The 16,258-nt window shown below is 56.3% G+C and overlaps 1 protein-coding gene across 1 annotated transcript in view; it reads left to right on the forward strand.

Moving 5' to 3' along the window:
• HYDIN (HYDIN axonemal central pair apparatus protein) overlaps positions 1–16,258 on the forward strand; it is a 454,160-nt gene that overhangs the window by 345,693 nt on the left and 92,209 nt on the right. Inside the window, exons 40-43 of the mRNA XM_084644216.1 lie at positions 460–633; positions 2,569–2,804; positions 6,047–6,184; positions 15,771–15,954. Coding sequence (XP_084500342.1) covers positions 460–633; positions 2,569–2,804; positions 6,047–6,184; positions 15,771–15,954 — 732 coding nt within the window. The remainder of the gene's footprint in view (positions 1–459; positions 634–2,568; positions 2,805–6,046; positions 6,185–15,770; positions 15,955–16,258) is intronic.

A 16,258-nucleotide genomic window follows, 5' to 3' on the forward strand; every position in this document is an offset into this window, starting at 1 on the left:
ACGGTTTTATTTGCACACTGTTCAGTGCCAAAGCGGTGCTAGCTATATCACTTCACCACTAACATGGCTTCTCTTACCAGCCTGGCTCCAGTGTGTGGCTGATGCTGCTGTTTACATACCTGCTGAATTGGACATGGAGGAATCTGTGGGATTTGTGCAGTCTTTAACTACCTGTTAGTTTGATGCCCTGAGCCAAACTCATCCCTGGTATAACTCCATTGAAATTAGTAGGCCAAATTCATCCCCATTCATGCAACCAGTGTGAGATTAGATTTATGCCCATACCCATAGTATCCATCTCGTCACTGGCATCACTGGCCATTTTTTTTAAAGTGACTATCACTCTGCTATTCATAGGGGTCACAAATCCCACACCAGGCTATTTCAAAGCATTTGCTCATACAATGCCTAGATAAAGATGCACCACACATGAATGTCAGAGACTTTTGTTTCTTAAAGGAAAGACAACTGCTGCTGTCACCTTGGCCAAACACTACAGTGCTGCCTGCCTATCCATTGACTCTGTGGTACTGGAAGCCCTCTCCGACAGGAGCAGTTCCGCGGGGCTTCGTGCACGGGAGCTATGCATCAAGGCCGCCATAGAGCAGGCACATCGGGAGTCAGAGGAAGCTGGTAAGGGCTCAGACCTTCAGCAGCACAAAGGCTGGACAGCTGTGCTGCACAGAAATGCTGGGTATGACCCCAGCACCATTTTGATAATATAGCCTTTCCATCCCCTCCCTGCATTTTCTCCCTCTAGTGCATTGTTGTGAAGACTTTTCAGCAACCCATGGGGGCTCTTGGTAACCACAGGGATGGGTGGAGGGAGCTTTGATGCATTTGGGTATGAAATCCCATGGGGAGCGCCACAGATGGTAGAAGCTGGAGCATAAAGTGATCTTCTCAGTTTGCAGTTAGATTACCACCTCTAGTTGAATAGCAGTAATGCTGGACAAGAATAGATTTCTAGCCTTGAAATCAAGAAGATTGAGGGTTCAGAGGTGCAGAATCCCCAGTAATGCAAAGTCCAACTTGCTGTTTGTAGTGGCTCTTGCCTGTTAAAAATCTTTTAGTCTCTGGTGTTAGTACCTAGGCATTCCATTCCATTGTGATGCTCTGGATGTATTCCTTTTCAGAATAGAGATAAAACACTTTGGTGCTTTTCTAAGGGATTGCCCTAACTCGTGGGTGGTAACAGCCACTCTGCCTAGGCTTCATGCTATGATGATCCAGAAATGCTTTTCATGATATCTTGTTACTGAAGTTGAAGTCCCCTGCAGCGCCCATTAAGATCCAAAATGATTGGCTTGAAAAGATAGTGATTTAATGAGCATGGGGTGTGTGAAACAATCCTCCAGGTCAGTTATACAGCGAGTTACATAAAAATACAAATGGATTCATTTCACATCTTTGAAGGTTTTGTGCAAAGAAGTTTCTCCTGCAAATTCTCTCAGGAGACTCCTGCTCTTAGGTTCTGTGCCCTGACCCCTGTGACCTGGTGAGCTGCATACATTAGCACACTCGGAGCTGGCAGCCTGAGGGTGCTGTGTGCTCCCGGGGTCCTGCTTTAAGGGCTAAAATTCCAAGCAGAGGGACAAGGAGACCCCAAGGCTAGAGAGGGTTAATAGGAACGAGTTTCGTGACAGTTTGTGCCCAAACATGGTGCAGGCAAGAGGTGCTGCATTGACAGCCCTGGAGAACAAAGCCTCACAGTTCCCCTTGGAACAGATACAGCACGAGCAGCACCAGCTGCTGCGAAAGGCCTTTATGTGTGCTAACCCATTTGTCATGAGCTTTCCTTTGTGCTTGAGGCACATCTGCTGTCCACTTGGTGGAGCACTGGGCTCTGTTCCTTGCTTCTTGGGGCAGAAGGATGAGTGGTTTAGTTCTAACAGTCATGTTAATCCCTCTCTACCCCGGGTTCTGCTCCTCATGGTGCAGTGAAGGGGGGGCCAGAGGAAGAGGCATTGATTTAGATGTTTCTGTTCTGCTGTCCATTTCCCTGGACAAACAATGAACTACAGAGCCACTTGCAACTGAGTCCTGGTCTCGCTGCAGTCAGTGACAGTCTGACAGAGGGTCATTCATTAATTTGCTCGACATCAGTATTTCTCTGACTATGCAGGCTTTTATAACTGCCCATCACCACAGCATCTGAGCACTAAAAGTCTCTGGCTGTAGAACCCATGCATCCTCTTTTGCACTTTACCTTGACAGTGACAGAAACATGGGCAGAAACGTTTGTTCTGTGCAATCAGATATGACCCCGGTGCTAATGGCCAGCTTGTGCTTGAATGGCCTAATCCATTCTGGAGCTCCATGCTCCTGGGGAGGGTACGTGCTGTGCTGTGTCCCTTGGGAGAGTGTGGCATGCTCCCCTATGTATCTGGTCAGTCCGCTGGCAGGCAAAGGCAAGATGCCAGCAGGTTCAGCTCCAGTGACTTGGATGAAGAAGCGCGTGTTCATCCCTGGCAGTTTGAGGAACATTAACTGCTATAGCCTGTCTTCTGCAGATTGGATGTGATTTGCCCCTTCTCCCCCTGAGGCTGAACTCCTCTTTCATCCTAGGTCAGTCTTCTGAGGGCTCTGCAGGGCAGACAGCTCTGAGCACAAGACTGAGCGCTGAGGCTTTGGCCAAGCATACCATGGAGGGTAGCCAGCCGAGCTCCGAGACTAAAACCGGGCCACAGTCCATCACCTCCAAGAGCTATAGGAGCAGCACAGCAGTGGGCAGGGGGAAGTCAGAAGGCCATGCGTCACAGGCTCAGAAGCAGCAGCACCAATCGGATCAAACAGGATCACAGGTGAAAGCGAATTCACATCAGTAAACAGATGGGATTATTCCATCACTCTTCTAACAGTGTGTGAGAAACTAGGACTCCTGCACGGGCGCTGACTGGCTCAGTGGGTTACTGCACTGCGCTTTCATCTCTGCTGACTTAGGGTTTCGACCTGTGTGCTCACAGGTAAAAATAAGCCTGGTGGTCTTGTTCTAGTCTCTAGTGGGGCTTAGTCTGTGTGATAAAAGCACTATTGAATTAGGCAAAGTTGGCTACTTGAGAGACCTTGGGCTGGGAGGACTTTTGTTTCTTGACTTTAGCAAAGCTTTTGACACGGTCTCCCACAGTATTCTTGTCAGCAAGTTAAAGAAGTATGGGCTGGATGAATGCACTATAAGGTGGGTAGAAAGCTGGCTAGATTGTCGGGCTCAACGGGTAGTGATCAATGGCTCCATGTCTAGTTGGCAGCCGGTATCAAGTGGAGTGCCCCAAGGGTCGGTCCTGGGGCCGGTTTTGTTCAATATCTTCATAAATGATCTGGAGGATGGTGTGGATTGCACTCTCAGCAAGTTTGCAGATGACACTAAACTGGGAGGAGAGGTAGATATGCTGGAGGGTAGGGATAGGATACAGAGGGACCTAGACAAATTAGAGGGTTGGGCCAAAAGAAATCTGATGAGGTTCAATAAGGATAAGTGCAGGGTCCTGCACTTAGGATGGAAGAATCCAATGCACCGCTACAGACTAGGGACCGAATGGCTAGGCAGCAGTTCTGTGGAAAAGGACCTAGGGGTGACAGTGGACGAGAAGCTGGATATGAGTCAGCAGTGTGCCCTTGTTGCCAAGAAGGCCAATGACATTTTGGGATGTATAAGTAGGGGCATAGCCAGCAGATCGAGGGACGTGATCGTTCCCCTCTATTTCAACATTGGTGAGGCCTCATCTGGAGTACTGTGTCCAGTTTTGGGCCCCTCACTACGAGAAGGATGTGGATAAATTGGAGAGAGTCCAGCGAAGGGCAACAAAAATGATTAGGGGTCTAGAACACATGACTTATGAAGAGAGGCTGAGGGAGCTGGGATTGTTTAGCCTGCAGAAGAGAAGAATGAGGGGGGATTTGATAGCTGCTTTCAACTACCTGAAAGGGGGTTCCAAAGAGGATGGCTCTAGACTGTTCTCAATGGTAGCAGATGACAGAACGAGGAGTAATGGTCTCAAGTTGCAGTGGGGGAGGCTTAGATTGGATATTAGGAAAAACTTTTTCACTAAGAGGGTGGTGAAACACTGGAATGGGTTACCTAGGGAGGTGGTAGAATCTCCTTCCTTAGAGGTTTTTAAGGTCAGGCTTGACAAAGCCCTGGCTCGGATGATTTAACTGGGAATTGGTCCTGCTTCGAGCAGGGGGTTGGACTAGATGACCTTCAGGGGTCCCTTCCAACCCTGATATTCTATGATTCTATGACTCTGGTACTGGGGAGCAAGGGCTGAGGTGAATTTGCAAACTGTCCATGGGCCAGAGCTCTAAGTGTTTGATGGGGGTTGGTTGTTTATTAAGCACCAGCAATGTGCTCCTCCCTTAACAGCACGCAGGCCCTGAAGAGTTTTAATTCTGCATGTTGGTGGGGATCTGACTCAGTGTGTTCTGTTAGTGTCATGCTCAGCTTGTATAGCAAGAGTAACTGAGGCTCAAAGAGGTTTGAAGGCCCAAATTTTCAAGTGTAGCCTCTAATTTTGGTTGCCACAGCTTTTGAGTGCTCAGCTGTGGGGCCTGAGCACTCACTATGCCAGCTGAAGTCAGTGAGTGCTGAGTAACTCTAAAATTCAGGTCTGAGGGACATGGAGCCCTGGCAGCCTAAGTCTGTAGACCCGGGCTCTGAGAATCGCTGCCATGGGCTGCTGCTTGCCATGCAGACATTTTCCCCGTTACTCAGCAAGTTAAGTACATCCAGGTTAACCTGAGGTGCATCAGTCATCCCCCTTGTGGAGCTGGGCACCTGACCCCTTTGGAGGACCAGCCACTCACTAACAGTTGGGTACCCATAAACCGAAGCACCCAAAATGAGAGGGCCCTATTGAAAATGTGTGTCTACGTGTCTTGCCCAAGGTGACACAGCAAATCAGGGGGAGAATGAGGACTAGGCCCAAACCTCCAGTGTCCCAGTCCAGTACCCTGGGCACAGACACCCTACCCAAGCGGTAGCCCTTGCGTTTTTCTGAATAAATATGTAGGTTGGGACAGAAAAAAACGAACGGTCTGGATCCTGAGAGAGCTTTCGGAAAAGGGCCTGGCATACACTAGTAAGGGGATGCTATGCTGTTATGGCAAATCTCCCTTGGAGACTCCGCTTAGCAACTAAACAGATGTAGCTTATACTAGTTCTCTGAACAAAATAAGCTACACCAGCAAAAGGCACATTTTAGCCAGTATAACTTCCTTCCAGTATGGAAATGTCCTAAAGAATCATACCCCTAACTGACCTTATTAAATCGGCTCCCGTTTCTAATGTAGACACGGCAATAGAGGGTCTCAGGTATCCACAACCAGCACAGCTAGGAGGCTGTCAGGGTTCCACTGTGTTGGGGTCAGTATTAAGGAACTTCACCATCCTGCTCCCTTCACACAGCTCCCAGGCCCAGGGGGAATGGGCGTGCTGCCCCATTCTGTGGAACGGTGCAGCCTCCTCCTGCTCCAAAGTGGGGGAGGGAAAGCAGTTGCATCTCCTCTTTGCTGCCTCCATGGGTGTGTGCTGCCCCAGTGAGGGAGCAGTCCCTACACTCCCCCACGCTGCAGGACTGCGATTGTCCCTAGCCCTTGCCTACTCATGGGAAGAAAATTCCTCGCTTCCTGAGCTCCCTTACCATGGCCATGGACTGAGCAGCAGCCTCACAACTCAAGAATTCACAACACTAAGCCTGGAGGGAAGTGGGTGCTCAACTGCTTGGAAGGCCATACTCCAAGTGTCAGACTTGGAGGGCGTAAAATCCCCAGCATTTTTGTTTTTAAGAACAGGCTGGACAAACACCTGCCAAGGCTGGTCTAAGTTTTCCTTGGTCCTGCCTCAGAGTAGAGAGCTGAGCTTGATGACCTCCTGAGGAGCCTTCCAGTCCTATGACTTCTGTGTTAAGTTGCACCATTAACATGTGACGGCAGTCTTAGCTGGTAGGGTGAAGGGGCTGACGTGATGGGCAGAAGAGATGAGCTTGGTCTGAGGAATTGTATGGATTTTTCTGAAGCATTTTTTTCCTTGCGGTGACGAATGCTGCAGGTTCCTCCCAGCCCTATTCCCAGTGCTCCTGTCCAGCGACGGCTCAGCATCAGTACCAGCATGGCAGGAGAATCAGGCCTGATGAGCTGCATGCTTCCTGAGGAGCTACTGGTGGAGATCCTTTCAGAGAGGATGCAGGTATGGCAGGAGCTCACCGGGGCAGAAGGAAATGCTGGTCATGAAGCTTGGTGTGTCGGGTAAGGATGTTGGTGTGAAGGGATGGGGAATGTGGTGTTGTCGAGGTTTGATTTAAATGATGTGTTAAGTGTGACAAAGTTCCTCCTCTGCCTTGGTGGGTCCTGCGCTTATTGGCAGATTTGCTCGCCTCAGACTCACAGCAGTTCTCAGTTTGGCCACTTTTGCTAGTGGCTCAAACCTGCCATTTACTCAGCTAACCTCCTCACTGGCCAGCATGGGAAAAAGGAAGAAGAACAACCCCCACAGTCTCTGCTGATCCACCATGTGGGTCAGGGAACAGCCCAGAGACCTTCCCCTCTGCTGGAACCCACAGTCCAGGTCAACTCCTCCTGGGTCTGATCAGGAGTTGGGAGGTTTGGGGAGAACCCGGGCCCACCCTCTACTCTGGGTTCCAGCCCAGGGCACTGTGGATTGCAGCTGTCTAGAGTGCCTCCTGGAACAGCTGCATGGCAGTTACAACTCCCTGGACTACTTCCCCATGGCCTCCTCCCAACACCTTCATTATCCTCACCACAGGATCTTCCTCCTGGTGTCTGATAATGCTTGTACACCTCAGTCCTTCAGCAGTCCACCTTCTCACTCTCAGCTCCTAGCGCCTCTTGCTCCCAGCTCCTCGCAGGCATACCACAAACTGAAGTGAGCTCCTTTTTAAACTCAGGTGCCCTGATTACCCAGTCTGCCTTAATTGATTCTAGTAGCTTCTTAATTGGCTCCAGATGTCCTAATTAGCCTGCCTGCCTGAATTTGTTCCAACAAGTTCCTTTCTGTTTCAAAAAACTGCCCGTTACTTTACCCAGGGAAAATGGACCTGCTTAATCTGGGACTAATATATCTGCCTTCTAACACTCTCTTATGCCTGGTGCTGTCCCCGCACAGACCCGGGCGCGGAGTGCAAACGCCCGAGTCCCGAGTGCAATACACAGCCCCGGGCGCCGAGTGCAGCCCGCTCTCCCCGAGCGCATTGCAGGGCGCTGTCCCCTGCCGGGCCCCGGCGCGGAGCGCAAAAAAAAAAAAAAAAAAAAAAAAAAAAAACACTCTCTTATGGCTAAGATCTAAGGACTGTCTATTAAATTGAGTTTTGGAATGGGGGGCTGGAATAGGAGCTTGCTCTGTCCACCTCATGCATCGACCTCGTATTGCAGTGTCTCCAGGAACCGTGCAAAAACAAAAACAAACCAAAAAAAAACCACTCTCCTGTAGCCCTCTGGCCTGGAGGGAGCGGGCTGCTGCTCCCGCCGCTGATACTGCTGCTGTTAGGCCCTGGGCTCTCCCTGCTGCTGCTCCAGCTGCTCCCCTGGCTAGGCTAGGCCCCGCTCCCCCCCCCGTTCTCTGCTACCTGGTTGCTGGCCGGCTGCTGGACCCCCCCACCCTCGGGTGCTGCTACTGCTCCAACTGCAGCCCCTTGGGGGGGGCTGCTGGCCCGCTCCCCAGAGGGGGGGAGTGAGGGACCCCAGCCCCAGCTGTTGCTGCTGTGAACACCACCACCACCACCACCACCTGAGGGGTCCTTTCTGCCTGCCTGGACCACCGCCTGGAGTTCCTGGAGCTGCTGCTGCAGCTGCCTGGAGCTGCTGAAGCCCCGAGGAGGAGAAGAAGGGGACCATCTACCAGTGGGGGAGCACCTGGAGACTCTGCAGACCACCGTGGAGGGGCCTTTGGAACTGAGTAACTTTCGAACTGTGCTCTTGTGGCGGGGGTCTTGACTGTGTTTGCAGGGACACAGGGAGTGTGGCGGGGAGCTGCCCCCCCGATCCATCTGTGTCATTCCCCCCCCCAGCCCCTACCACTGCTGCCCCCTCCACCTCCCCCACTGGCTGTTTACCATCTGCCTCAGCTCCTGCCTCTGGACTCAGCTGCTTGCTTGGCTTCCCACGCCCCGATTCCACCCTTCGGGCCAGAAGCAGCAGCCAGCCCAACTGACTCTGTGCAAGCGCACGTGGGTGCCCCCCCCCCGGACTGCCCACCCCACAGCTTTTCCTGCCCCGCCCGTTTTCCCTCCGCAGCCTTTGTTTGTTTGCCCCGCCCCAGCCTCTGAAGCTAGCCCCTTGGTTTCCCTGCCCTAACTCCAGCCCGCTCAGCCCCTTGCTCCGTGCGCCCATGCCCCCTCCCATGCACTTGTGCCACTCCCCATTTGAGCTTAAACCCTCTTCACTGCACCCCCAATGCTGTTGTATCCCCCCCCCCAGTGCAGCTAGAGGAGCCGGAATTCCACCCCACGTCGGCGACAGACCCCTAACCCCTGTTTTGTCCCCCCCCGTCCAGCCCTCCCTTCTTGGCGCCCTCCTCCCCTGCCTGCAGCCTAGCGGGGAGGAGTGGTCGACCTGCTTCCCCTTTTCCCTCCTCCTTCTGGTGTCTCCCCTTCCCGCCCTGCTCATGATGGCGGGGGACCAGACGGGTCCAGCAGCTCCAGCTGCCCCTCCCCCGCCTGCCCCTCTGTCACCCCCCCAAGCCTCGACCTCCGCTGCCGAACCACCTGCCGCCGCCCCTGCTGGGGCACCAGCAACGGCGGGCACCGGGGTGACCTCTGCTGCTGCCACGTCCCTCCCCCCCTCAGATTCGGGGGGAGCCCCCCCAGCCGGCGGGAAGGGCCAGGATAAGAAGAAGGGGAAGGGCCCCGCCAAAACGACCAGGCCCTCCATGGCAGGGGCTGCCCCCACTGCCGCGGCCCCACCACTGGCCGTGGCGTCCCTCCCCGCTGTTCCCCCCACCAGCTCTGCGGGTGCCCCTCCCCTGGCCCCCAGGGCGTACGCCCAGGTGGCAGCAGCCCCCCCGTCTGCCACTCCGTCATCTCTCCCGCCCACCGCCTCCGCGACCAGCTATAGCGGCCAGGGCCCCTTCCCCACCATGACCAGGAAGCACGGCGTCCGTTGCCTCCTGGTGCCCGCCTCGCCCCACGTAGAGCCCTACGTGCGGGCGTTGGTGAGGGTGGTGGGGCCCACGGCCATTGTGGCGGCCTCCAAAATGTACGGCAAGGTCGTCTTCTTCTTTGCATTGGAGGCTGCTGCCCAGGAGGCGGTGGAGAGGGGCCTGGCGGTGGGGCGGGTGTTCGTCCCCCTGGAGCCGCTGGAGGACCTGGGCGTCCGCCTGGTCCTGACCTCCGTCCCTCCCTTTCTTCCCAATGCCGCCCTGTTACCCGCCCTCTCCACCCTGGGGAAACCCATCTCTGTCATCAGTCCTCTCCCACTGGGCTGCAAGGATCCCGCCCTCCGTCACGTCCTCTCTTTCCGCCGGCAGGTGCAGCTTCAACTGCCGCCGGCAGTGCGTGAGGGAGAGGCGCTCGAGGGGTCCTTCCTGGTCCCCTACCAGGGGGCCCGTTACCGCATGCATTACTCCACGGGGGGGCCCAGTGCTACCTCTGCCGGGCGATGGGGCACGTCCGGAGGGACGGCCCCTTGGCCCAGCAAGGAGGGGCATCTGGGACCCCCGAGTCCCCGGCAGGGCACCGGCCCCGTCATCACTGGCGCCCCTGGCTGCCCGGCGCCCGAAGCCGCCCCTCCTCCTTCCCAGTCCACCACTGCTCCCGCTCGGGCCCAAGGAGCAGCTCCCCCAGTACGCCAGACAAGCAGGAGAGCCCCACCCCCGCTGCTTGCAATCTGGCGGGGCCCTGTCGAGGAGGGTGCGGCAAGGTCCCTGCCGGGCATGGGAGAGGTCCTGCCCCAGGGGGAATCTTCCCTCCCTCGTGCTGCCCCACCGTTACCCCCCGAGTCCCTGAGCCATCGCCTCTGCCCCCTGACACGACCCCTGCTAGCCAGCCCCCCGATGATGCCATGGAGGGCTGGGCCCTGATCCGGGGCAAGCGGAAGGCTCGAGCTCCGCTCCCCTCATCCGATGCGGAGGCCTCCCGGAAGACCAGGAAGGGGGGCATTGATGCCGAGCCTTCCGCTTTGCCCACGGGTGTGTTCCATCCACCGGTGCCGGCTGGGGAAGGCGTGGCAGCACCGGAAGGCAGTATTTCCCCTCCACGGGAGTCCCTCCTCTCTGAGGCCCACGAGGGAGCCCCTCCTGCCTTGGTACCATCTGAAACCTCTGTGAGCCGCGAGGCGACCGTCGCATCGGGTGCCGGTGGGGAGAACCCCGGGGTGGCGAAAAGCGATCTCACCTCCATATATGAGGAGATCGAGGCCCTAGGTCTGACCCTAGTCACCCAGGGGGAGGACAACCCTATGCCAGCGGGCCTCGATCTGGGCGACCTCACTCCAGGCCCCCTTTTCCCATGCTCCCTCCCCCTAACCATTGCTTCCGCTCCCACCACCGAGGAGCCCCTGGACTCCTCCATCAACCCGGCTGCAGAAGGCACCCCGCTGACGGCGACCGAGCCTGTTCAGGCGACAGCCAGTGCCACGCGGCCGGGACCCAAGCCACCAGGGGCACCCCTCGTTGGTGTGGAGCAATCAACCTCCTTCCCGGACGGGGGCCCTACAGAAGATAGTCTACCTCCTGATGCCGTGGCTGCCAAACCCACCATAAAGCCTGTGCCTGGCATTGCTGAGAGCCCCCTCCCCACCCCACCAACCCTTGAGCTTGACTGGGAAGTGCCACTGCCCAGTTGCTTGGCTTCTGGAGCCCAGAATCTCACCTCTGCCCCTGCCCCTGGCTCTGCCCCTGATGCTGACCCTATCCCTATCCCCTCCACCTCCCGTGATGTTATTGCCTCCCCTGGGGCTGTCTCCTTCTCCTTTCCAGCAGATGACCCCCAGGGAGCGGCCTTTATGTTTCCCTGTCCCGACCCACTAGCGGTTGCTATCTTCCCTCCGCTGCCCCCTATTGCCCCAGGATTAGAGGCGGGCCATGTGGTGCCAGCCCATCAGGCGCCCTGTCAGGGGTCCGCACCCTGCCTGGGCGGGCCACGGGGCTGTACCAAGGGCCCCGTCAGGATGACCAGGAGACAGTAAACCTACCCCCCCATTGGCTGCGAGAGGAGCTGCGGGAGTTTTTAGAAGACGTCCATGGCTCCCGCAACAAGGTACAGCTGGCTCTCCAGCGATGGGGAGACTTTCATCAGATCCTCCGGGCCGCAAGGGCCCTTATGGGGGAGGGTAAAAGGACTGGGAAGCAGGCCGCTGCAGCCTACCAGCGGGTCCGTGGCTTCCATGACTTGTTGCTCACATATGGAGTAGGTCACGGTTTGCTGCGTGGCCCAATGGGGGCTGCGAGCATCCCTGCCAGCGAGGATCCCCCCCAGCCCTCCTCATGGCTCCACTCATCTTCGCAACATTGAACACCAGGGGCTGTAGGATGGCTCTCCGCTGGTCCCAGGGGTTCTCCTTCCTTCAGGAGGGTGGGTACTCTGTGGTCTTCCTGCGGGAGACGCATTCGGATCCAGCCGCCGAAGACAGCTGGCGGCTGGACTGGGGGGACAGGGTCTACTTTAGCCATCTCACAGTTCATACAGCTGGAGTGGCGACCCTCTTCTCCCCCAACCTACGGCCCGAGGTGCTGGGGGTTGCCGAGGCTGTGCCAGGCCACCTGCTGCACCTCCGGGTCCGTATGGAGGGGCTCATGGTCAACCTCGTTAACATCTATGCCCCGACATCGGGCCCGGAACAGCTGCAATTCTATCAGCAGGCATCCGCCTTCCTCAGCACCTTGGAGCCTCACGAGTGCCTGGTCCTGGGCGGGGACTTCAACACCACCCTCGAGGAGCGGGACCACTCAGGGACCGAGCAGTGCCCGGCTGCCGCGGACACCACCCGGATGAACACCGCTCCCTGGTGGACATCTGGCACGACCACCACCCGGATGACATTTCCACGTTCACCTTTGTCCGGGTGGAGGCCCATCGGTCGCGCCACTCCCGGTTGGACCGCATTTATTTATCACGCTTCCACATTTCATGAGCCCACTCCTCCAGCATCCAGCCGCTCCCATTCTCTGACCATCATTTAGCCACCGTGACGGCCTCCCTCTGCGCGGAGAGGCCGGGACCGGCCTATTGGCATTTCAACAACAGCTTGTTGGAGGATCTGGGCTTCATGATGTCCTTCCGGGAGTTCTGGCTGGCCTGGCGAAGGCAGCGGTGTGCCTTTCCCTTGGCGTGGCAGTGGTGAGAGCTGGGGAAGGTGCACGCCTGGCTCTTCTGCCGTGACTACACCCGGGGCGCCAGCCGACGGAGGGATGCGGCGATAGGGCAGTTGGAACGGGAGGTCTTAGAGCTGGAGAGGCGTCTGGCTGCCAGCCCCGAGGATCCGCCCCTCTGTGGAGCGTGCCGGGAGAAGCGGGAGGAGCTCCGGGCCCTCGAAGATCATCGGGCCCGAGGTGCCTTTGTTCGATCCCGCATCGTCTCCTTCAGGAGGTGGATTGCGGCTCCTGCTTCTTCTACGCCCTGGAGAAAAGGAGGGGGGCCAAGAAACACGTCACCTGCCTTCTGGCAGAAGACGGCACCCCCCTCACGGATCCAGTGGAGATGTGCGGGAGGGTGAGAGCCTTCTACCAAGCCTTTTCTCCCTGGATCTGACCGATCCTAACGCTTGCAGAGTGCTCTGGGGGGAGCTCCCTATGGTCAGCACGGGCGACTGAGACTGGCTAGAGCTGCCTCTCACTCTGGCTGAGTTCTCGGAAGCCCTCCGCCGCATGCCCACCAATAAATCTCCGGGCATAGACGGGCTGACCGTGGAGTTGTACTACGTGTTCTGGGATGTCCTCGGCCCAGACCTAGTCACCGTCTGGGCCGAGTCTTTGCAGAGCGGGGTTCTTCCTCTTTTGTGCAGGTGAGCCGTGCTCCCCTTATTGCCGAAGAAGGGGGACCTCCGCGATTTACGAAATTGGCGTCCCGTCTCGCTCCTTAGCACGGACTACAAAATCGTAGTGAAAGCAATCTCGCTGCGGCTAGGGTCTGTGATGGCGGACGTGATCCACCCAGACCAGACCTATACTGTCCCGGGTCGCAGCATTTTTGACAACCTATTTCTAGTCCAAGACCTTTTGGAACTCGGGCGTAGAGACGGTCGGTCGTTCGCCCGCCTGTCTCTCGATCAGGAGAAGACGTTCGATAGAGTAGACCATGGGTACCTCCTGAGCACTCTGCAGGCGTTTGGATTCGGACCTCAGTTTGTGGGTTTTCTCCGGATGCTGTACGCCTCCGCAGAGTGTCTGGTCAGGCTCAACTGAACCCTGCCCAAACCAGTCAGCTTCGGGTGAGGAGTACGGCAGGGGTGCCCCCTCTCGGGCTAGCTGTATGCTCTGGCGATCAAGCCCTTCCTCTGTTTCCTCCGCAGGAGGTTGACAGGGTTGGTGCTGCGGGAGCCGGAGCTGCTGCTGGTTCTGTTGGCGTATGCTGGCGATGTGCTCCTTGTGGTCCAGGACCCAGGGCGTCTTGCCGTGGGTGGAGGCTTGCCAGGCCATCTAATCGGCAGCCTCCTCCGCTCAGGTCAACTGGGTCAAGAGCTCTGGCCTGGTGGTCAGGGACGGCTCGCAGGCAAGCTCCCTCCCACCCATGCTTCAGGCCATCTGGTGGAGTGTGGGTCCGCTGCTCTATCTCGGCGTTTACCTTTCTGCCACACACCCCTCTCCACCGGAGACTGGCACAATTTAGAGGGCAGGGTGATAGAGCGGCTCCAGAAATGTACAGGACTACTACGGTGCCTCTCCCTTAGAGGGAGAGCACTGGTGCTTAATCAACTAGTCCTGTCCATGCTCTGGTACCGGCTCAACACCCTGGTCCCGGCCCTGGGTTTCCTGGCCAACCTCTGGACATTGATTCTGGAGTTCTTCTGGTCAAGACTGCACTGGGTCCTTGCAGGGGTTCTCCATCTACCCCTGGAGGACGGAGGGCAAGGCCTGAAGTGTCTGCACACTCAGGTCCATATCTTCCACCTCCAGGCCCTGCAGAGGCTCCTTTATGGTGCAGGTAGTCCGGCGTGGAGCATACTGGCGCACGCCTTCCTGTGCCACTTCCGAGGGCTCCGATACGACCGGCAGCTCCTTTAACTCCATCTGAGAGGTCTTCCATGAGACCTCTCTGGGCTGCCGGTCTTCTACCAGGACCTCCTCCGGACCTGGAAACTGCTTTCAATGACCAGGTCCATGGTGGCCACCGAGGGGGCAGATCTCCTCGCCCAGCCCCTGCTACACAACCCCCAGCTCCGTGTGCAGGTGGCGGAGTCCCCCTCGGTGCACCAGAGGTTGGTCCTGGCAGAAGTCACAAGAGTCGGAGACCTCCTGGACCTCCTGGACTCGCTCAGCGCATGGGGCTCTCCAGACCTCATACTCCCCAGCGCGTATTTCAGAAGGTGAGGGCCGCTTTGCCACCCGCTGCTCAGGTTTACCTCGACCGGGTCCTGCACGAGGGTGCACCTTGCCCACCCTCCACCCCAGGCCCGCAGGACCTTTCCATCGGGCCCCTACCCTGTGGACCCAACCAACCCCCCTGCCCCTTCACCGTGAGCCGGCTGCACAAGCTGCAGCCGGTCTGCCTCCAGACCGTGCCAAGGAAACATCTATACACGCTTGTGCTCCACACCCTTCACGTCCTCACCCTCGCATCCCGCCCTGATACAAAATGGCGGGACCTCCTGCCACCTTTGGAGGGTGAGCAGACCCGGTGGGCCAGCCTGTATTCCACCTTGGTCCCGAAGCCTGCCGGGGATATCAGTTGGCGGCTCTTTCATGGAGCTGTGAGCACAGGCGTCTTCTTGGCACGGTTCACTCCTATGCCAGACACCTGCCCCTTTTGTGGCATGAGGGAAACCCTGGCACACATATACTTGGAGTGTGCCAGGCTGCAGCCCCTATTCCGGCTCCTCACGAATATTTTATTACGTTTTTGGTTACACTTTTCTCCTCACCTTTTTATTTATGCACTCCCTAACGTGGCCCCACAAAGTCATGGGACCTCCTGGTCAACCTCCTGCTGGCCCTGGCTAAAATTGTCATCTATAAAACCAGAGTGAGGAGGTTGGCCGATGGAGGCCTATTTCCGATCCTCGGTCCATTCACGTATCTGGGCAGAGTTCCTCTGGGTGGCGTCCACTGACTCCCTTGACGCCTTTGAGGAGCAGTGGGCGCTGTCCAGGGTTCTCTGCTCGGTGTCCCAGTCCAGTTCCCTTCCTTGGACCACACTTCTGTCCCTGTTATTTCATTAGTTGTCTCCCATACTCATTTGGTGTCCAGGTCCTGTAGATCCCCCTCTTAGGCTGTTCCCAATAGGAACACTTTCCTGTAGCCATCTGGCCTGACCCTGTCACATAAGGCAATGGAGAGACAAGCCAGGGCAGTAAGGGGCATAGACAGAGAAATATGTAGAGAAAAGAAAAACAGGTGCAGATGTGCTGTTGATCTGCTCTAGCTCAACCAGAAATTTTGAACTTGATGGCAGAGTCACTGGGTGAGCTTCTCTGGCCTGTGCTGTGCAGGAGATCAGAGGAGATTATCAGAGTGGTCCCTTCAGGCCTTAGAATCTGTGACTATTTCAGACATTTGGGGATACTGCTTGCTAATGTGTTTTTACATCAGAGCAGTTTTATTTGCTGAGGAGAATACTGTATACCCATTAGGATGGATTTATGCCCTTTGTGTTCCACATTCACAGCTGAGTGACTGCTATCGGGGAGTGGTGTTTGATGGACTAGAGACACTCTTTGCCCGCAGTATGCCTTCTGCTCTCCTTTGCCTGCTCAAAGCGATCAACAACCGGCGTTACATCTACATGGTGAACCTGTTCCAGGATTATGCTGCCATGAAGGCTAGGGAGAAGGCCAAGAAAGAGCAGGAAGGTGAGAAGGATTCTTCTGTGAACCCCCTGACACTCACACCTCTAACATGTCTGTGTGTCTGTCTAGACATTTCTAATAGTGGCTGTCAGCAAACTGGGGGTGGGGGGAAAGTTTTCCACCTCAGAAAATTTTGACCAAAACAAAAAAAAATTGTTTTCATCTGCATTTTCAACTGAAAATTTTGATTGGCGGCGGGGGGGGGTGTGAAAATTCAGATATCAAAATATTTCAATTTGGAAGTGTTACCGTGGTGCCTCATGGGAGTTGTAGCTAAGGTATCTCGTGCTCCCATTCTCCTTTCTAG

Source organism: Lepidochelys olivacea, assembly GCF_965140295.1.
Source record: "Lepidochelys olivacea isolate rLepOli2 genome assembly, chromosome: 12".
Taxonomy (NCBI): Eukaryota; Metazoa; Chordata; order Testudines; family Cheloniidae; genus Lepidochelys; species Lepidochelys olivacea.